A 22,341-nucleotide genomic window follows, 5' to 3' on the forward strand; every position below is an offset into this window, starting at 1 on the left:
GATCAGTGGTGTCTTGGACCGTGCTGGCTCTTCAAAATCTATCCAGGAAGTCATCCCTGGTGGCTCCTGACTGGATTCCTGCCCTTCCTCTGGGCTCTCATAACCCTGATTCCAGTCTCATGCTACACTCTATTGTGGTACCCATCACGCTGCATTTAAATTATGTTTAGTTATCTGTCCACCCCAGTGGTGATACATTAGAGAGGATGAAAGTTTAGGGATGGGGGAGAGAAACCATGCAAGTCATCACGTCCAGATCCCAGACCCCACACGGAATCCAGCACAGTGTGGGAGCTCAGTACAACGTGGCTGAATGGATGCACAGAAGGAAGGTAAAAAGAAGGAAGGAGGAGGGAGGAAGGAGGGGAAAAGGCTTGGCACTGCCAATGTCATGCTAGTAACTTCTCCCGTCCGTTGTCCCCTACTTGCTCTTGTAGCCTTGGATCTGTTATTCTACCCGATTTTGGTCCTTCATCTGCAAAGCAAATGTATGGTGCCCGGCCCTAATCTGACATCAGTTTCTATCAAGGAGTTAACCAAAGAGAATCGGGTCTGACTCCAGAGCAGATGCATTTTAAACAGCAGTCCCATTTCCTAACAATTCTCTTGGATGAAGCACATCCTCTATCCACTCTTCCAGGGGACAATGAAGGGAAAAGAAAAATGAACAATTTATTTTCTTATTTAACTATGTCACAGAAATAAGCGGGCCAGACGATCAATGTCTTAGTCAACATCTCCTCTCGGTCTGGGTAAGGGCTTGGAAAAATCTCCGAGGCTGGCTGGCATCCACAGCTGTGCCCCAGGTGGGCAGGGCTCCGACCATCCCTCCCGGGGGGTTGGGTGGGTGGTGGTCATGCCTGCCCCAGACCCTCACCCCAGTGGCAGGCGATGCAGACCTGCTCTGGCCCAGAGCCACCACAGCCAGGCAGGGGAGCACATGCTTGCCCCACCCTCATCTCCATAGATTGGGGAGCATTCCCACGCGAAGCCCGAGAGGACAAAGTACCACAGGCACAGATGTGTCTCCATTCGCCTGGCCCCCTCACCCTCTCCACACGCTGGAGGAGAGTGACTTGTCTATATGGTGAGTTTGGGAGAAGAACTTGGCAAACTCAGCTCAGCCCCATCTCCCTCACCTCTCCCTATACTTGATCCAACAGGCTTGGCCCTGGTAAGGGAGGAACCAGGTTGTCCCCCTCGTGTGCCCCTGAAAGGGTGGGTAAGCCTCATTCAAGAGTGATGTATTAACAAGCCAGTCTGGCCACATATCTGAAGCCACGTTCTCCAGTCAGCTGTATCGGTAATGAGCTGACATTCTGATCCCTCCATTTGACTCCTCTTGTGGTTTTCACTCGGTTGGTTCCAAACTTGAGAGGGAAAGAAAGGTGTGGCAGGGAGGGTGCAGAGGAGGAATTGGACAAGATCCGTGTGCCCTGTCTGGCTTTCCCAGACCCCTGCAGGTCTTCAAAGGCAGTAATGAGAGTTTCTGAGCTATTTTTCCACACTTCAAAGAACCCAAGAGAAACTGCATTTTATCCACTATCAAAATGCTCAGGCAAATAAATGCCAAGTGTCTGCTTCGGGCTGGAATGAGTCCCAATCAGTGAGGTCACACTGCCCTTTGTCCATTCTGATTGGAGGGATGGAGCCATGGCCCCCTCGGGGCCCTACAGGCTTGACAATTAAGAGATGCTGGTTTCCCCAGCCCCTCTGCCTACTGCATGAGAAACTTTAGTTCCCTGCCAAGGCTGTCTGCTGCTTTGAAAGAGGAAATGCAATGAGATGCATCAGGAGGAATAAATGGGAGTGTCTTGATAAAGAGAATCAGAGTTTCCAAGAAGATGCCTTTTCCCAGAGCTGAAGATCTGAACCACCTGAGTCAGGAAAGTGAACATTTCATGGCCTCAACTCAGACAACTCGTGGGATGCGAAGGAAGATGGGAGGAGGTGGGGGCTCTGGAGCAGAGCTGAAAGGTAGAAAGGAGGGGCTTTCCACAGGTTGGCCGTGGCCTTGCCTGCCTCAGTCTGGGGGCAGATGTCTAGGAAGCTGGGATCTCCAGTGAACATGTTCTGGCCCCTCGGCACAGTTTCCTTGTAAGTGTTTCCAAGTGGGATGTGGGGTGTGGGTGGAGTGTGGGGAGAGATGATCAAGGGTCTGAAACAACAAGCAATAATATATGTCTTTTAGGAATAAAAGTGGGGGAAAGAATCCACGCCCCACTTGATAAACGCAGTCTGGTGGAAACAGTGCCTTGAAATACAGGTGTCTTGGGAGGAACCCAGAGAACAGGAGCATGCCCGGGCATAACAGAGTTGAGCTGTGTTGGAGGAGGGGGACATATAGGAGCCTTGTCCCCTGCCTCCCGCCACGTGGTCCGGGCACACAGAGGAGGGGAGAGCCTCCTTCCCCTCCCCAGCTGGCAAATGAGGGCTCCTCCGAAGGCTGTTTCGCCCCTTGCCCCATCCTTCCTCACCCCTCGTTGGGCCCTGTTGTACCAGTGGACAGGGACTCTGGACTGAAAGGCAAAGCATGTCTACCAGAAGCCCCCCATCCTACCTAAAACCCTTGGTCAGAGCTAGCCCGTATTCCCACGCTGACAGCTGGCTGGGACAGAGAGCACCGCATGTACACTGTAGACCCAGGCCCTGTCCTAATTCTTCAGCCACTCCTGAGTGCTCAGCTCCCAAGATTTACTCTCAGGGTTGGGGAAGGAAAGCACCAGGGGTCTCAGGCCTGAGCCATGCTCACCAACATGATGGACCAGAGGCCTGTGCCTTGAGGGGGGTCAGGCCCGTGCCTAGCTATGAATAAATGAACCAGTGCTCATTTATTTATAAATTAACCCTTGCTCTCTGCTAGCATGTTTGCCCAGACACAGTATCACTCAGGACCCCAGAAGGGAAGGGGTGATAGGAACAGGCATCCGTGGCATATCAGCTTGAACTCCTTCTCAGGCTCACTCTTATCCCAAGAGCTTCAGAGTCTTGGCCACTTCTTAAGGGATGCACAGGTCTCACTGCTCTTTGCCTTGCCCTTCCCCTTCCATCCAGAAAGCCAAGCCACTCTCCTGTATCTCTCTGACCCCACTGTGCACCACAAATTGGAAGAAGACAAGAGTGGCGGTGGGAGACCCCGGGGTTGCCACGGCCAAGGCCAGAATGCTAAGTCCAAGCATCCAGCAGTGAAGGGTGGGTTTGATTATTGAAAGGGAGGGAGTAGGGGTGAAACTCAAGGATGATTCCCAGCTTTTTGGTTTAGGAAGATGCATGGAAACGGGCCACAAAAGAATACAGGATATGAGATTGCTGGGGGCAAGAGGCATGATACAGATGATAACAGAAAGGAAGAATTTGGCATCTGGCCTGCTGCAGGTAGAGCCTTGGACCATCTGGGTGATATGCAGATCTGAGGTCCAGAGGCAAGATTTTCACCTCACCATGGGAGCTGGGGATTATCAGCATTTGGACAGTGGCATTAAAGCCACAGGGAGGAATGAAAGTCGAGTAAAAAGACAGGTCACCCAGCTAAAGCCAAAGACCTGGAAACACCAATAAGACAGCAAATTTCCAATGGGAGGGAGGGATGAGCAGTGTCAGATGCTAAAGATGGGGGAGGACAGACAGACGGGCAAGAGGCAGACTGAGCAAAGTCTAGAAGCCAAAAGAGAGCTTTGGATTTGGGAAACAGGAAGTCATACGGTGCCCTGGGCTGGAGCACTTCCCCCAGAGTGGAGGGTGTGGAAGCCAGATGACAGGGGCTGTGAAATGCACTGGCAGACACGCTCTCAGGAAGCAAGACCGGGAAAGGAAGGAGAGAGACAGGGTGACAGCCAAAAGCGGGTGCAGAGTCAAAGAAAGGGTGTTGTTTAGTGTGTTTTCTAAGATGAAAACAAAGTGTGTTTCTGGGCGAATGGAAAGAAACAGAGAGGGGATGGGTTAGAGAAACGGGGGGGGCAGGGATCCCAATTAAAGCAGCAAGGTTCCTGGGTGGCTTGAGGCACAGCATCCTCACAGCTTTCCCACCCAAATTCGGCAACAGGTTTTGTGCAATTGTTTCCTTGAGTGTCTATTTTTCCATGGTGTAGGATGCGAGGCCGTTCAGGAGATCGAGTGGGTGAGACTGCCCCCAAGGTGAGAATGAGCTGTCCCGAGATGGAGCCTGTGGTTCTGAGCGGCACGGAGCTAGAGGCAGGACTGAGCTGAGTGGCAGAGGTCAACAAGAGCCAGATCAAGAGAAAAGGGAGGAGAAAGGTTGGGTCAGGTTAACCTCTGGGTTCAAAATTGGAGGCCTGGGGACAATGGGTGGGTCCAGATACACACAAGTCTACCCTTTCCCACCTACCTGACCCTAATCTGTCCAGACTGTTGAATTCATTTTTTTCCCCTTTTTTTTAACTGCTCACAGCATGTGGAGTACCTGGGTCCAGGACCAGATCTGAGCCACAATTGTGACCTATGTCTCAGCTGCAGCAACACTGGATCCTTTAACCCACTGTTCTGGGCCAGGGATCGAGCCTGCATCCTGGCACTGCAGAGATGCCACTGATTCAGTTGTGCCACAGTGGGAACCCCGGATCAGTTCATTTTTTTACTAAGGTGTTAATGGCTAATAACTCTCAAAATATGGAATTTTAAAAACAGCTTCCAACTCAAATATTTCAGCAACATCAGGATCTTCCAGAAACACATACTGGCAAACAGCAGCTATCCCAACTGCTCTGCATCCAAAACTTGCACAGCCCCCTCGCCCCAGCCTCTCGGCAGTCCTTCACCTTGCGAAACCTGCTGCAATCTAGTGCAGCAACAGAAAACAGAAAGGAAATCCACACTGTCTCTGCTGCTCAGAAAGCAGCTTCCAGGGTGTTCAGTTGGACCTGACAAAGGCCTATGAGCATTTGTTTGTTCAGTCCATGTGCCAGGCACTGTCCTAAGTGCTGAGGACACAGGGGTAAATAAGAGAATCCAAACCCTTGTCAGTGGGGCAGGAATGTATGTGGACAAGGGGCAGGAGAGCTACGTGCTGAGAGTTAGGCAAACATGGACGCTTACAGGAAGAACTGGGAAGCCGCATTTCTTTCTTTTTTCTTTCTTTCTTTTTTTTTTTTTTTTTTGTCTTTTTAGGGCTGCATCTGCAGCATATGGAAGTTTCCAGGCGAGGGGTTGAATCGGAGCTACAACTGCCAGCCTATGCCACAGCTACAGCAACACCAGATCTGAGCTGCATCTATGACCTACACCACAGCTCACGGCAACACCAGATCCTTAATCCTCTGAGCAAGGCCAGGGACCCAATCTGTGTCCTTATGGATGGTAGTTAGGTTCATTACCGCTGAGCCACGATGGGACTTCCGGGAAGCTGCATTTCTAAGAAGCTTCCTGGCAAGGCCTTGGACCACCCCGTGGACCTAAACTCATTTGATCATGAAATCTTTTTCTCCCAGGGCACTCATTCAACTGCCCCTATCCTACTTGCTGAAATCCAAAAAACACTTGGCTGAATGAATGAACAAACCCCTCCTCCTGGCCTCCCAGAGTCTCTGTACTTCCTGTCTTAGTGTCCCTCCCTGCATAACTGGCCCCTTGCCTCGGTTTCCCTGCAGAGTCCCTGGCTCCTCACAGGGACCACAGACTCCCTCAGTGTACCTTCACCAGGCTAGGACCCCTCCCCTGGAGGCTGGGTCCTGCTCCAGCCTGGAACAAACCTGGACTCCTTGGCTCCACCCTTGGCAAATTCCTTCCCAGTCTGTCCCAACTCCCTGGCTGACCCGCCTTAGCCTGCTGGCCTTGCCTCTGTCCTAAAATGCCAGAGCGGCCTCCCATCAACAGGCCCCTGGGAAAAGGGCATTTCGGTGCTTTGTGTCTGCTGGTCAAGTATTAAATCTGGAATAACAGGAGTTAGTACACAAGGAAGTAGAGGATAAGACTTCACTGGGCGCTCTGCTTTCTCCTCTAACGAATGAGGAGCTGGTGGAAAGACACAGTAAATCATGAGGCCCCTAGGAGCTTCAGGCCCACCCTGAGCAACAGGCCTTTGTCCTGTGTGTTTAGCAGTTTAGGAATGTGACTGCCAGCCTGGGGGGCTCATTGCCCACCGGGGGGGCCCAAATCTCAGCAGAACACATCTGGTCACCTCCAGAGTCCCCACTCCACCAGGGCAGGGCTGAGGATAGGAGGGAGAGGGGGAGTGGGAAGCCCTCTTACCACTGATTCTTGGGCAAGGTCAAGACCAGGGTCATCGCAAGGTGAGCAGAGGAGGGGGTAGCTGAAGACCCATTTCTGGGCTCCACCTTGAGGCCAGGGAAGCTGCAGGCCTGAGAGGTTCCTAGACAGACTTGATGTGCATAAGAATAACAGAAATCTGACAGAGAGGCAGCTTCCACACCCTGCTCCCTGGGCCTTTGGGAGCATGTAACTGTCCTTGGCGAAGGCACTTGGTTTTATTTTATTTTATTTCTTGGCCGTGCCCACAGCATGTGGAAGTTCCCAGGCCAGGGATCAAACCTGAGCCATGCAGCGACAATGCCAAAGCCTTAACCCTTAACTGCTAGGCCACCAAGGAACTCCAAAGCACTTGGTTTCAAATGGTATTTGTATCTCTGACCCCTCAGGCCAGGGCCTCTGCACTAGGTACTCAGTGAATGTTCAAATGACCCAGTCCACTGGTCCTAAGCAGCTGGGAGCAGCGAAAGGCCTTGAAAATCCTCCCTGTTGACAGAGCTGCTGGGCTGAAGTCTGGCCACGAGAAAGGCCATGGAGAGGGCGGGTCCTAGGTGGGGAGGGGGTGGCAGCAACAAGGTCAAAGGTCAGGAAGAGGCTCAAACTAATAGTGATGGGGGTGGGGAGGAGGACGACTCCACAATGAGGGTGAAGATTTTAGGTGTCGGGAAAGTAACACGACTGGGGAAAGGAGGGGACAGGAAGGGCCAGGGCCAGGAGATAAATGAAAAGGTCGGAAGAGGAGAGGAGAGGGAACAGGGGAGGTAGAATGACCATGTGGAGGGTCACACATGACCTGGACAGAGCAGATGATGGCAGGTCTCCCCAGGAGATGATATGTGGAAACGTCCTGCCAAGTCACCCCCGAGCAGGGAGATTAACTCTTTTTATTTTCTTGCTTGAAGAAAGTTGTGGGATGTTCCCACTGAGGCAGGATGTTCTCACTAGGCAGGACTAACAGAACTGGGATTGAGGAGTTCCCATTGTGGCTCAGTAGTAATGAACCTGACAGATATCCATGAGGATGAAGGTTCAATCCCTGGTCTTGCTGGATTATGGATCCAGCATTGCCATGAGCTGCGGTGTAAGTCGCAGGTGTGGCTAAGAGCCCACATTGCTGTGGCTGTGGTATAGGCTGGCAGCTGTAGCCCCATTTGACCCCTAGACTGGGAACTTCTACATACCACGGGTGTGGCCCTAAAATGCAAAAAAAAAAAAAAAAAGTGATTGATAATCCACAACGTATAGTCTGGGTTTCATGGACTTTTGACAGTGTTAACAGATGGGTCACCCTCCCTGGGAAGGCAGGGAACAGGGTAAAAAAATTGAGGAAGGAAGAGGATGCCCTCAGCTCCTCCTTTCTGACCTCTCCCCATGGGGCACAAAGACCTGCCTTCCCCAGCAGAGCCCTCACCCCCTCCCTGCCCTCATCACCAAGACCTCATTCCTTTGAGATCAGCCCATGGAGCCCAGCCGGCCACACCCCTGCTCCAAACCCTTCATATTCCTCAAGTCCCTTCATATACCCTGCAAGTCTCAGCCTAAACTGCACTTGCTCTAGGAGCCTTCCCTGACCCCTTGAGTCCAGATGGTCACCCCTCTTTTCTTCTAATTGTGGCAGTATATATTCGTAATCTAGAAGTTACCACGTTAACCATTTTTAAGTGTTCAGGTCAGTAGCATCAAGGTCAGCCACACGGTTGTGTAATCATCACCACCGTCCATCTCCAGAACCTTTCTCATCTTGCAAAACTGAAACTCTATTCATTAAACAATAATAACTCTTCATTCACCCGCCCCCTACCCCCCAGCGCCAGTGACCTCCATTCTACCTTTTGTCTCTATGGAGGTGACTACTCTGGGTACTTCATATAAGTGGAATCATAACAGTATTTGTCCTTCTGCGTCTGGTTTACTTCACTCAACATCATGTCTTCAAGGTTCATCCTTGTTGGAGAATGTAGAATCTTTTTTTCCTTTTTAAGGTTGCATAATATTCCAGTGTATAGAGATGCCGCATTTTGCTAATCTCTTTATTTGTCAATGGACACTTGGGCTATTTCCACCTTTTAGATATTGTGAATGACACTGCTATGGGCATATGGGTAGTTGCTTCTCTTATGTACCCTTATCTCTGAAACTCATCTGTGGTCCCTATTATATCTGAGAGCTCAGGATCAGCACAGACCCTCCATCAATGCCAGCTGAAGGACTGAATAATCGCTCACATTCTTTAAGTGTGGTACTTTAATTGGCATCTCCCAGAAACAAAGGGCCATGAGCCAGAAGAAAGACATCCTGTAGGATGTGGAAGCCCAGTATAGACAGGAAGGTTCTGGAACTCCTCGAAGCCCTCCATACAGAGAGCCAGCCCTGTAGGTGAGTGGACCCAGATAAGCCTGGGAACCCACCCTGCCCCTTAGTTCATCAGGGCCCCCATATGTCCCAACTTCTGCCTTCCACAAAACACTGATGGATCTGACTACATCACATGAAGGATTTCTCTGAAAAGGGTGTAGAGAAAAGGGAACCCTCCTAAACTGTTGGTGGGAATGTAAGCTGGTGCAACCACTATGGAGAACAGTTTGGAGGTTGATCAGAAAACTAAATATAGAACTACACTATGATCCAGCAATCCCACTCCTGGGCATATACCCAGAGAAAACCATGATTCAAAAAGATACATGCACCACAATGTACATCCCAGCACTATTTACAACAGCCAAGACATGGAAGCAACCTTAATGTCCATCAACAGAGGACTGGATAAAGAAGATACATACAAGGGGATATTACTAAGCCATTTAAAAAAAATGAATTCCTGTTGTGGCTCAGCATAAATGAATCCGACTAGGAACCATGAGGTTGCGGGTTCGATTCCTCGCCTCGCTCAGTGGGTTAAGGATCCAGCATTGCTGTGAGCTGTGGTGTAGGTCGCAGATGCACTTCAGATCTGGCATTGTTGTGGCTCTGGCATAGGTCGGCAGCTACAGCTCTGATTAGACCCCTAGCCTGGGAACCTCCATATGCCGTGGGTGCAGCCGTAAAAAAAGACAAAAGAAAAAAAGAAAAAAAAAGGAAAAAGAAAAAAGAAGTAATGCCATTTGCAGCAACATGGATGGACCTGAAATTATCATATTACGTGAAGTAAGTTAAAGACAAATATCGTAAGAGATTGAGATCACTAATATGTGTAATCTAATAAAAATGATACAAAAGAACTTACAAAACAGAAAAAGACTCAAAGATTCTGGAACCAAATTTATGGTTACCAAAGGGGAAACGTGGGGCTTAACCCCTAGGGATAAACTAGGGGTTTGGGGTTGACATAGACACACTATTATATATAAAGTACCTACTGAATAAACAAGGACCTCCTGAATAACACAGGGTAAGCTACTCAATACTGTGTGAGAACCCATATGGGAAAAGAATCTGAAAGGAATGGATATTTGTATATGCATAACTGATTTATTTTGCTGTACATGTGAAACTAACACAACTTTCTAAGTCAACTATATTCCAATAAAATTTATTTTAAAAAACGTGAGGATTATTAACTTTGAAATAAACTTTATGAAAAATTTACTTCACAATTTTTTTCACTTTTAAAAAATTTTTATATAATGCATCGATTCCTTTAAAAATAACCTTGGGAAAACCTAAAAAATTTAATAAAGCCTTTCTGTCCAAAGAAAGACATCATAAACAAAACAGACAGATTAAAGATTAGGAAAAGTTATTTATAACCTCTAAAATTGACAGAGGGCAATATCTGGAATATAAAAGGACCTTTTGTAAATCAAACCTCAATTTTTCTAAATTAAGACAGGAAGTCCAGTTTTAAAATTGGCAATTCATAAAAACAGACGTCTCAAACAGCTAACAAGCATACAAGAGATATTCAAACTTGTAATCAGAGAAACGCAAAATAAAATAAAACAATGAGATGGCACTTTAAACACATCCAAATGGCAAAAATTAGAAAGGCGGACAGTGTTAGGTACTGGTGATGACATGGGGAGCCAGAAACTCTTGCACATTCTTGGTGAAAATGAGCCCTAGCTCAGATGTTCTAGAAAACACTACAGCAGAACACAGGAAATTACAGGTTGGCTCAGGGATCTTAACCCTCCATTTGTAAAGCCCAGAGTTATTCTCACATGGAGTCCCAGGAGAACATGCACAAGGATGTTTTCAGAACTTCATGTGTAGCCAGGAGGAGTTAGAGACAAGGAAGGGGAGTGGATGCATAGAAAGTGATGGATGCAGAACTCATAATGCAAGGCAGGTCTAGACCCACACAAGGAGCAGCACTAGATCTGTAAAATTATACTACTAAGTAAATAAAGTAGGAAACCGGGTAAAATTTATAAGTTCACTATCATTTATGCAAATTTACATATGCATACAAAACAACCCTACATATTTTATAAGGATCCATGCATATTTCAAGATGTATATATATAAAATATATTAGAGTGGGTACTGATGGGGGAAGGCAATCAGCGTCTTGGGATTTGGAGAAAAGGGTGGAAAATGTCTTACATAAAATAAGAGAGGAGCCTTTCATAGATGGATGATCATAAAATGTCATGATCCGAGGGCTGGTTAATTCACTGTCATGCTCCAAAAATTAAAAAAAAGCTGAAAACAAAACAAACAAAAAAACACCCAGTGATGCCTTCCACATGGCCAAGAAAACTCTCCTTGTAACATATCCCTCTTCCCATGTTTCTCGGAACAAAACGTCACAAGAGATGTGAATCCCAGTGGTTCCTAAACATAGGAAATTTTCATCTTACTCGAGTTAAAAGGCCTCAGGGCAAATCTTGTCCCCTGGCTGGATATGTTAGTGAAAGTGAAGCCCTAGCCGTCACCTCTTCTGGATGGGGCTCTGTGATGCTGCCCTGGGGGGAATGGGGGGAGTTGGGGGGAGGGTTGCAGCAGATGTTTGATGGGCGGCGGATGGGAAATGCTTTCAAAATTCAAATTTTCAGGATCAGCCACTTGGAGGGTATGAATGGATCGGGGCCAGGAAGCTCAGCAAGGCCACCCTCCTTCACCCACTACCCCTGTGCCCTGAAGCATAGCCAGGCAGAGGTAAGGGAGATTCTTGCCTTCCTTTGCACACCAAGACAGCCTGGCCACTGGACAGGCTCTCCCACTGGCCGGGGCTTGGACTAGTGACCTAAAATCCCTGGATCCTTTTTTGCTTTTTGTGTTTGTTTGTTTATTTTTGTTGTTGTCTTTTTTACAGCCATGTCTGCAGCATATGGAAGTTCCCAGGCTAGGGGTCGAATCGGAGCTGCATGTGCTTGCCTACGCCATAGCCACAGAAATGCCAGATCCTTAACCCACTGAGGCAGGGATTAAACCCACACCATCACAGACACTGAGTCAGGTTCTTAACCCACTGAGCTGCAACAGGAATTCCTTTTTTGCTTTGATGATTAAAGAGCTTCCAAGTCCATCATTACATAGACAAGGTCAGTATTATTATCTGCATTTTACAGTGAAGGAACTGCAGGCCCAGGAAGACAAAGTATAGAGGCAGGACCAAGGCTGAAAGACTAGTTTCCTGACTTTCAGGCCAAATTTCAAGACACAGATCAGATATCAGAGGTTCCTGACTGGTTCAGCAGTAACAAAACCAACTCATACCCATGAGGATGCAGGTTTGGTTCATGGCCTTGCTCAGCGGATTAAGGATCCAGTGTTGCCATGAGCTATGGCATAGGTCGAAGATGTGGCTAGAGTCTCGAGTGGCTGTGGCTGTGGTGTAGGCTGGAAGCTGCAGCTCCGATTTGACCCCTAACCTGGGAACTTCCATATGCTGCAGGTGTGACCCTAAAGAGCAAAAAAATAAAAGATACATATCAAATACATCAGAACGTCTTCCTTCCAGCCATGATCTATTGTGAGTCAGTCCTTCTAGGATGATATAAATGACAAGGGCCAGGAGAACATGCCACATAGGTCCCCAGGAGGAGGAATGACAACCTTGAGGTAGCGGTTTTCATGCCAGGGATGTGTTAACATGGATTGGAAAGAAATCCTTCATCTTGTGCCTCCTTCTTATTGCCAAGAAATGGGCCAGACATCATCCCTAATCTCTGAGCCTCCCCTAATCTCTGAGCCTCTCTCCACCCTTGATTCCCACCCCTGACATGGCGCTGGGGGAAGAACGCATGGTCCAGAGGGAGCGAGACTCAGGCAGGGCTGGGGAGTCGGGCAGCAGCCCACAGGCAAAACTCCCGGAGCCCGAGTCAACTCTACCACACCTGAGCATCTCAGAAAAAGCCATCAATCATTTGGCCCAAAATGCCCGCACATTCTCTGATAACACACGTGTATCTCAAATGGTCTAAATTTCAAAGTCTCCGCTTTCTCCCTTTCAAGTTACAACTGTCACACTTGCTTACTTCCAATCAATAAGTAGATGTCACTACTTAACAATGGACCTTATTCTATTTCCTAGCTGAAAACCAAGAAGATGGACACATAATTTTTGGAGGTTTCTGGATTATAATTGCACTTAATTGAGTATAAACGAGGCACTGGCAGAGGGAAAGGCTATTTGTGCCGCAACATGAGCCCTTATTTTCTGCTCCAGACCACACAGGAGATTCTCAAATAAGTTTCTACAGATATCCTGGTGCTCTCAGTAATACAACCATACATGCATTATTTTTAGCATCATAAGAGTTCCTCATAATGATGATTTTCAAGGGTAAGGTTGACATCCCTTTAGAGATCAGTTTAAAAACTTCCAACAATACAGAAACAAATAGGTAGAAAGAAAAAGGTAGTTTCCAGTGGGGACACTCATCTAAAGAGGGAGCCACAGAGGTGAATCCCTATACACACCACCTAGAACTTTGCTTCCTGTAGGTACAGCCACCTTTCGAGCTCTAGGGTGGGCACAGTGCCCCTCTCTGATTTGGGTCTTGACATGGGCTACACTGGGGCTCCTGCCATGTGCCTGGCATATTACTTCGATAGGGTTCCTGGTGGTGGCCACACAGGGCTCCCTATTTCCCCGACAACAGGGAAGTGGAGCCACTAGCATTTTAGGATCTACACCAGGGTGGAACCAAGGACTAATGGGGACTTTTTATCTGCTGGAAATCCCACAGTTCAGGCAAATAAGGAACTCTGGGCCTCTGCAGAGGAAGAGGAAGATGCTACAAGAATGTGAAGCAAGTTATGTTGTTTCTGGTACCCTCCTTAATTTCCCAGTTCCCCATGGTATCCACTCAATTGGCTATAGAATCTCACCACATCGGCCAGCATCCCAGCCCAATTCACACAACCCAAACCACCCCCAAAACACCCAGATTCACCCCCATCTCATCACCACCCACCACAACACACTCCCCTCCACTCCACCATATCTCGATGGTCCCATGCCATTCCAACCCAACTCTAGTCAATTCATCCTCTCCCATCGCATCCCAACCCATTCTAATTCCTATCCCATCTGTGTCCATCCTATCCCAGTCAATCCCTGAATACTCTATATCTCACTCTCTCCATCCCACCTCTAACCATCATATTTTACTCAATCCTGTTCCGTTTCACTCCACCACCCTTCTCAGTCCATCTCAATTCATTCTATCTATCCCAGCCCAATACATACCAACCCACTCTTGTTCCTACCCAAATTCACTCCTTCCTACTTGATCTTAGTCCATCTCAGATTATCATATTTCTCCAATCCCACTCCCATCATATTCCATTCCACCACCACCCCCATCTCCGCTTGGCCAAAGTTCCCATTTGTGATTGCACACACAGCATGACCATGCTTCACGTCTCTTGAAGCTGCATGAGAAGGCCAAAAGGCCCTGAAGAGCTAAGAGCTAACTGTATATTTGGGTGGTAGAGGAGGAGAAAAAAGATACAGAATCTCATTTTTTTGTTTTGTTTTGGTCTTTTTAGGGCCACACCCGCTGCATGTGGAGGTTCCCAGGCTAGGGGTCTAATCAGAGCTGTAGCCACCAGCCTACACCACAGTCACAGCCAGATCTGAGCTGCGTCTGTGACCTACACCACAGCTCACAGAAACCCTGGATCTTTAACCCACTGAGGGAGGCCAGGGATCAAACCCACAACCTCGTGGTTCCTAGTCGGATTTGTTTCCGCTGCGCCACGATGGGAACTCCCAGAATCCATCTTTTTTTTTGTCTTTTTTTGTCTTTTTTGTTGTTGTTGTTGCTATTTCTTGGGCCGCTCCCGCGGCATATGGAGGTTCCCAGGCTAGGGGTTGAATCAGAGCTGTAGCCACCGGCCTACGCCAGAGCCACAGCAACGCGGGATCCGAGCCGCGTCTGCAATCTACACCACAGCTCACGGCAACGCCGGATCGTTAACCCACTGAGCAAGGGCAGGGACCGAACCCGCAACCTCATGGTTCCTAGTCGGATTGGTTAACCACTGCGCCACGACGGGAACTCCCCAGAATCCATCTCTAATTAAAGGTTAAGTATGAAAAGACAGGGCAGGGGGTTGATCTCCCAAGTCCAGAAAGAAAATAAATATGAGTTTCAGGTTTCTCACAACTTACAAGAACCAGGAAAGAGCTGTAAGGACCACACGGTCATTTTAAAGTTGAGAAAACACTCACACTGCAGAGCCCACCCTTTGCTTTCTGCGGGCCCAAGGAAAGTCAATTTCTAGTCAAAACCAATGAATCCTGAGACAGTGCCTCTGTGAGGCAGAAAACTCTGAAATAATCCTCCATTTACAGGTTCACCCAGATGCTCACCTGTTGTGGAAAATCTCTGCAGCCAGCAGAGAGAAGGAAGGGGTTGGGAGATGGAACCCCAAGAAAGACAGCATCAGTGACAATCTCCAGCCTCTAGGGGGAGCTAGAAGGTCCTCCTGCTTTACCTCTCTGGGAAGAGGCGTGCTGACAAGGGCTGATGTCCTGTGGCCTGGTGAGGTTCAAAGGGCAGGTGCTCTTCATGGGAGGAGAAAAAAGGAAAGAGTCTTGTGGATGCATATGGTGGCATCTTAGAGTGGCATAGGATTATAACTGTTTCTCTTATAATTCTAAGAGGCTGGGGCAGAAAGCAAGTGGCAAGTAGTAGCACCCATTGAGATAGTGGCAGCGTCTAGCATACCCTGAATGCTAAGGATGGGTCCGGCACTGTGATAGATGCTTTCCGTGAATTAAAAGGATGGGCTCTAGAGTCAGGTAGGCCTGAGGTTCAATCCTGTCTCCTCTCCTTATTTAATCTATAACCTGGGCCAAATGGCTTAATTTCTGAGCCTTGGTCTCTTCAAATATATTATAGTGTCTGAATTGTTGAGAATTGAAGAGTAATGTCTATAAAGCACTTAGCCAGCACTCAGTAAAGGAGAGCTATTATTAGTAATATGCAGAAGGACCTCCCACTGCCTCCCACTGGGGGATCCCCCTTCACTGCTTCTGTTCCTCCAAGTCGAGTCCCTTGCCTTGGGGGTGTCCAAGAGGGCAGTTTGAGGGAAAGGGAGTCATGGGCTTCAGAGAACCTACCTCTGATGCTTTCAACAGGTGTTTACTGAGTGCCTGCCATGTGCTGTGATCTGGGCTACACCACTCGCCTGAGTTCATAGAGCCTTAGGGAATAAAGGCGGACATGGTCTCATTAAACTAGAAATTCCAATATGTCCTGATGAGTTTTACAACATGGGGTGTTTTAAAACCTGGGTTGGGAGGGCTTACAGCAGAGTTCAGTCGAGATGGGTGTCTGGGACTAGATGCAAATCTAGGATGACTGTACAGTCAGCTCCCAAGAGCTGCGGTGGAGATGGATGGGCCCAATGGGTGCTGATCATGCAGCGCTCGTTGAATGCCTTTGATGGAGGCTACAGTGTTCCTACATTGTCCTGAGGATGGAGAAGTGAGCGCAGCCTGGGCTGGGGGTGGGATGAAGTGGGTGGGGGCCTGGCCAGGGGCAGTGGTGGGGGGAAGGAGTTTCCCAGGGCTTCAGGCTTATGGATCCTCATCATTCAACCAGAGTACTGGGGGCCCTGCAACATACAACACGCAACACACACGCACACACACACACTCACTTCCTGATTAGCAAATCTGCAGGGTGGGAGTTCTAATGGTGTCCAGGTGCTGTTAGTGGGTTTCAATCCTACTGAGATGTAGGCTGCAGGGACACAAGGCCAGACCTCTCTCCAGGGACTGAGCCTGGACCCTCCACTCTGACACATCAAACATCAAATATCAAAATTGCCCTGAGAGACAGCAGCCCATGGGACCCATGTTGAGGGGCTGGAAGTTTGGAAGCCAGCCGCCAAGTGCCGAAAGCGGCACAGCATAACTGATGTGGAAACAGAGGGAAAAGCAGGGCAGAGACAGGCAGCCTGAGTGGAAGGAATGCAGGGCTGTAGCACCAGCTGGGTCTCCTTAGAACTATAACACTGTGGTTACTGGTAAAGGATTCAGAGTCAGGCAGACCCGGGTTCAATCCCCAGCTTGGCTACTTGTGCGGATAAGATATATGTCCTCTCTGAATCTATTTCTTCCTGTATAAAGTGGGGATAATACTATTGTCAGCCTCACCGGGTTGCTATGAGGATTGAGCTAATATATGCAAGTGCTTGGGTCACTGTCAGCACGTGGCTTGGACTCAGTGGACATCAACTGTCAGTGTTACTCCCCTGGGTACTCAGACAGCTAGCTTCCTGAGCAGGCTGAGTGGAAGAGGATATTGGGAGGGTACACGGACTTCCTGGCCTGGCCGAGTCCTCTGCCCTCAGTGTTTCACCCCAATCTTCCACTGAATGGGCACATTCAATATGTATGCATGGGCCTGTTGCATCTGTGATTTCTAATCTGTCCAAAACACAGGGATGACTTGTCCCTTTTGCAGGTGGATGGCCTGAGCCTCAGAGAGGCTGAGCCTCAGAGAGGTCCGAAGATCAGCTAGTTCCCCAGCAAAGAACAGCTAAGCCATCAGAGTCCCTTAATCCTGCTGGCTTGACAATGATAATGAAGGCAGATGAGACACATGAGGCAAGGTGGTGTCGCTGAAGCCACCTGCTGGACTCTTTTGGACACACCAAACCTTGCAGTGTCCCAGCCCCAGCAATGTGGTTCTCCAGTGCCTTTCCACATCATCCTAGTCTCACCTTCAACAAAGCCACACACTCCCCAGCCCCAGGGATGGTCACCCCTCTCCGCTGTAGTCAGCTTATTTTTTAAAACCGTAAACCCACAGCTCAATTGCAAATGGAAATTCAAATCCATATATTAGGGCCTTTGCTTGGGAGAAGGAATGCAGTGTATGCTCAGGGCTTGTTGTTGCATTGGTTCTAGAACCCAAGGAGCTAGCTTCTCAATCTGTGACATTTGGTTGAGGGGGAAAGTAACTGGCAATCAGTGCCCTTGTCATCTAATCACCTCTGCAAACCAGCTGGCTTCCTTGATCCCTAAAACTCTTGATTTTAGCCTTATCAGTCCCTAGAAAATTGTCCAAGCAAAAAAAAAATTTTAAATCTTATTCTGATTTAACCACTATCTATCAGGCACCAAGTCTATGCCAGGTCCTGAGCTGAGTGCTGAAAATACCAAGAAAAATAAAGCACTGTCCTTGCGTTCATGAAGCTCACAGTTCAATAACTACTTATTTAATAAGTAAGTAAATAAGCAGATAAATAACTAGTCTGAATACAATTCAACCAAACAGCACTCTAATCAAACACTGGGTATGGTCAGTGCTTCACTCTTTAAGAGATCTCTGAAAACAAGCAAAGCAGAGAGCATTGTGGTTTTTTAAAAAAATAATTTGGCATTCGATTTTTTTTTTCAAGCAATGAAGTGGTTAGCATGGGAAAAATCTGAACTTTATCAGAATGCCTTATACTTACAATTTAATATTGCCTTTATTTTAAATTACTTATTAAGGAAATGGGAAGCATGACCACCTTGACAATGCTTAGAGCATCTCAATCCAAGGGGAAATAGAGAGGTTTGAGAACAACTGAGAGAATGAAACTAACAGAACTGGAAGGCCACCTGATAAAGAAGGAGTTGAGGAAGATCCTGAGCTCCTGGCAGGGTAACTGAGAGGCTGCAGGTACCACCAACCTACATGGGGGATACTGGAGGTCAGGCGAGGAGCTAATGGGTTTGCTTTGGAAGGGAAACATCTAGGTGAAGATGTCCAAGAGTCAGCCCGATATATGGGCTGTCTAGAACCAGAGCTTCCCTGGGCTGGGAAGCCAATAGATATATATCAGGAGAAGCATCTTGGCAGGAGAAACCTGGCTGGAAGCTTCAGAGCGGGGTAGTGGAAGAAATGGACCTGGATGAGCTCACCCAGGGAGCGAAGAAAGGAAATGGGGAGAAGCATAAGGAACGGCACACTGCAGGAAAGTAGACTTTCAAGAGGGGAATAAGTGCTACTATTAGCAACTGGGAAGGAACAGCCAAGAGGCAGCAGAAAAAAATCAGCCAAGCACAGTGTCCCGGAAGCTCAAGCAAGAGAAATTTTAAAAGTGTTTACGGTCCTAAGAGGTAAAGGAAGATAAAGCAAGAGAAGGTAGATGGGTTTGGCAATTAGGTAGGATGGTTATCGGTGATCTTTCCTATAGAGTTCCAGCCCTGGGGACAGAAGCCAGATGGTAGGGAGTGAATGGCTGCCGGGAAAGTGAGTCGAAGGCCTGTTTGAAGAGAGCTGACTTTTAAAAAAAAAGATGGGATGGGAGCTAAAAGGTCCATAGGACCAACAAGTCTGGTTGACTTGTTTTTGTGTTAAAGATTAAGTTGTTTATAACAAAAGAAGGGAAAATAATTTATCCATTGTAGAGAGAGGCGGTAACTGATGGAGCGTCTAGGGAGGCTGGGGGCCAGGGGAAAGGTGGGGGTCCAAGTTAAAGGTAGGTGAAGAGGCTCCCCCTTTTGAATCCTGTATTCATTTCATCCAGGCATCACTGGGCCAAGGAAGGGAGGCAGCTCAGTGAAGAACGTCTTTTAAAGTCAACAGTGTAAAGAGAACACAAAATAAATGTGCTTTCCCCTCTAATGTGCCAAATCCTGCCATCATCTGTCACCAAGTCCATTTCCAAATCTCTGCTGCTTGCAAGGCCAAACAGCACATCTAAATGCGAGAAGGGTTTAAAAAGAAATGTACTGAGAGCATGGGAAGCGGGAGGAGGCTGGCCAGAGAGCAAGCACCCCCTCCCCCAAGCCATTCAGCTGCACCACTACCCCCAACTTCTCTGCTGATCAGAGCTGCAAACCAACGGATCTCTCCAAGGCAGGATTCCAGCACAACCCATCAGTGAGCAAGCTCAGGTGAGTTGGCCTTTTTCTTTCCCTGGGGGCATGGCATGCCCAAGGGGCAGGGACAAATCTAGACAGAAAACCAGTTGGATCATATTAAGAGTAATCTCAGGTCTGATAAACCAGGGCAGGAGCCACACCTGGACAAACCCTGAGGAGGACAGCCCCAGCCAGAAGCAGCGGAACCCCCCACCGCCCATGTGGCAAGTCTGGCTGACCAGCGGCGTCGTTGCGAACAGTGCAGCCACCCAGTGGGTGTGGGTGTGCGCGCGAGGCCTGATCTCCTAAGCACGCGCACCGCGGGCGCCCCTCTCTGGGTGTAGGCGGCTATGGCTCTTAGGAGAACCTGAGAAAGTCCGGTCAAGTAGGGATGCGAGAGCTAGGGCTGGCTGGGGCGCCCTTCCAGACCAGCGATCCTAACATTCCAGCCAAAGAGCTGGCGACACGGTCTGCGGGGACCGGCTCCCAAGGTGCTGGACCCTAGAGTGGACCGGAAAGCTCGCCGCTTTCCAAAAAGGGAGTACCTGGAGGCTTGGGTGGCTGAGGCCAAGCTTTCAAAGGTTCAATCGGTGGTTTAAAATACAAAATAAATAAATAAGTAAATAAATAAAAACCAACACGGCTGCAGGCCGGAAGTGCCCTAAGTCCAAACCTGGGCAGCAGGTGTTACGGGTTTTCTCTCCTCTGTGGGTGTCAGCCTCTGGGCTGAGCAAAAATGCCGTCCCCGGCATCGTCCTTTGAATCCATCCCCACCCGGGGACACAGAACTTTCTAGGCTGTGGCTAGAGCTGAGCCTCAAAGGGGTGCCGGGGATAAAGTGGGAGGGCACCATCAGAGGCCAGTGGTCCCCAGTGGGGGCTGGGTTCTCTCGAAGATCCGCGTGCCTTCCCGGCCCACAAGCCGCAGCCAGACACCGCCGAAGTTCCGGGACTCGCCGCACCCGCCAGGTCTATTCCCCTCCCCGATTCTGTCGCCGGGAGCAGGTCCCGCCACCCGCGCCGCCGCTGCCGCTGCCGCAGCCCCGGCACTCGGCTGCAGCAGGGCGCGGGAAAGGGCACTTTGGCGCGGAGTGGCAACGGAGGGGAATGTGGCGGCGCGGAGCCTGGCGGCGACACTCCCTCCCCCGCCCCCAGGCACAACCCCCGCCCCCGCACGCCCGTCGCTCAGCACCCTCCAGCCCCCACCTGAGTCCTCCGGTGCCGCAAGCTCGGGACCCCCGCCCACCTGATCCCCTCCGAGCCCAGAGCGGCGAGGGAGGGGGACACTTGGGGAGGGGGCGGCGGCCGCAGTCGGCTCCGGCGGGGGCGCGGGCTTCAGTCGCGAGAAAATGGGCGGGGGCAGGGAAGGGCAGACCCAGCAGACGCGGAAATGGGGAGGGGGCGCGCCATTCCTCTCCAGCCCCCAGAACGGGTGTGCCAACCGGGATCGGGAGGCGGGGAGGGCTCCAGGAAAGTTTATCGGGGAAAAGCCTGGCACCTTGGGGGCTGGGAGGCTGAAGAAACTGAAGCCACGGTCCGGGCGCCCCGCAACCACGGGCGAGGATGTCTGTCTCTCAGGCCCCCACATCGGCCGGATCCGGCCAAGTTGCGGCTGGGGTTGGGGGTAGCAGTGAGGGTGAGGGTGGCTGTGAGGACGCTTTAGGGTGGGGGGAGAATGGGGAGCAACAGAGGCGAGGCTGAGCAGGAGGGTGGGCGTCTGGGAGGGCGGGAGGTTAAGGGGGAGGGCGGAGGAAGAGACGGGGACCCTGTCAGGGATGGGTGGGCTCGGGGTTCGGGTGGGGCGCGCGGCAGCCGCCGGCTCCCCGGCGCGGCCGGACTTACCCGCGGCGGCCGAGGCGCTGAGCAGCCCCCAGCCCAGCAGCAGCAGCAGCGGCGGCGGCAGCGGCGGCGAGCGGCCCCAGCGGCTCACAGCGCCCGGCACCAGCGCCGAAATCCCGGCTTCACCGCGAGCCCTCCCCGCGGGGCAGCCGCAGCGCCCCTGCTTCCGTCCCCGCGAGCGCGGCATGGCGAGGCCGGCAGCGCCGAGGGAGAGGCTCCACTCGCCGCTGAGGAGAAAGGAGGTCAGGAGAGCTCTGGAGCTTTTTTCTGCTCGGAAAAAATCCCGGTACGCGGGAGCCCTGAGCTTCTGCGGCTGGAATGAACCAAGTGTCCGCCCGGCCGGGGAGAGGCGCGCTGCGCTCTCGGAAATGACTCGCTCCAATCCCGCTTCGCGGGGTTCGCGCCGGGGGGCGGGGGGGGGGTGAATTATCCCCGGATTAATCACTCCGGAGCCGCTTCTCCGCCGCTCCAAATGCTGGGGGTGGAGGCGCAGCAAAGGAAAAAATATTGGGGGGTGGGTGTTCCTCTTCAGCGCCACCTCCACCTCCAGATAAACCACAAATTACATCTAAAGGGTTGTTTATTCCTGTTTGTTTTACAATTGACCAGTTTCTTTTAAGTTCGGTCCTCTCGTTTCCATTTATAAAATCACCATTAATACACCTCACACACGCGCGCGCACACACACAGTGAGACTGACACGGACACTCATACACAGGCGCGCACATACACACACACACACACACACACACACACACACACACGCCTCTTCCACGTTTGAAAATTGGAATACTGTCTGGGAAAAGGTAACCAAAGAAAGACGCGGCTCCCAAGTCGTGGCTCTAAGGAGCTGCTCTTGGGTGGTGGTTTTGAACTTGCCATCTGGGGGCAGGGGGCGATGCTTACCAACCCCATTGGCAGTAGCCTTTTGCCCCATCCGAGGAGAAGGGTGTGGGTGCGCAGACCCAGGATTAAGAACTGGAGGGACAGTGGGGCGGGGGGCGGGGGTACCCGTTG

The 22,341-nt window shown here is 50.1% G+C and overlaps 1 protein-coding gene across 1 annotated transcript in view; it reads right to left on the bottom strand.

Annotated features, from left to right (window-relative positions):
• The window catches only part of CSMD2 (CUB and Sushi multiple domains 2), a 648,967-nt gene extending 627,456 nt beyond the window's left edge, over positions 1-21,511 (bottom strand). The window contains exon 1 of the mRNA XM_047793175.1: positions 21,328-21,511. Coding sequence (XP_047649131.1) covers positions 21,328-21,511 — 184 coding nt within the window. The remainder of the gene's footprint in view (positions 1-21,327) is intronic.
• Between the last annotated feature and the right edge of the window lie 830 nt (positions 21,512-22,341).

The sequence above is a fragment of the Phacochoerus africanus genome, chromosome 8 (assembly GCF_016906955.1).
Source record: "Phacochoerus africanus isolate WHEZ1 chromosome 8, ROS_Pafr_v1, whole genome shotgun sequence".
Lineage (NCBI taxonomy): Eukaryota > Metazoa > Chordata > Mammalia > Artiodactyla > Suidae > Phacochoerus > Phacochoerus africanus.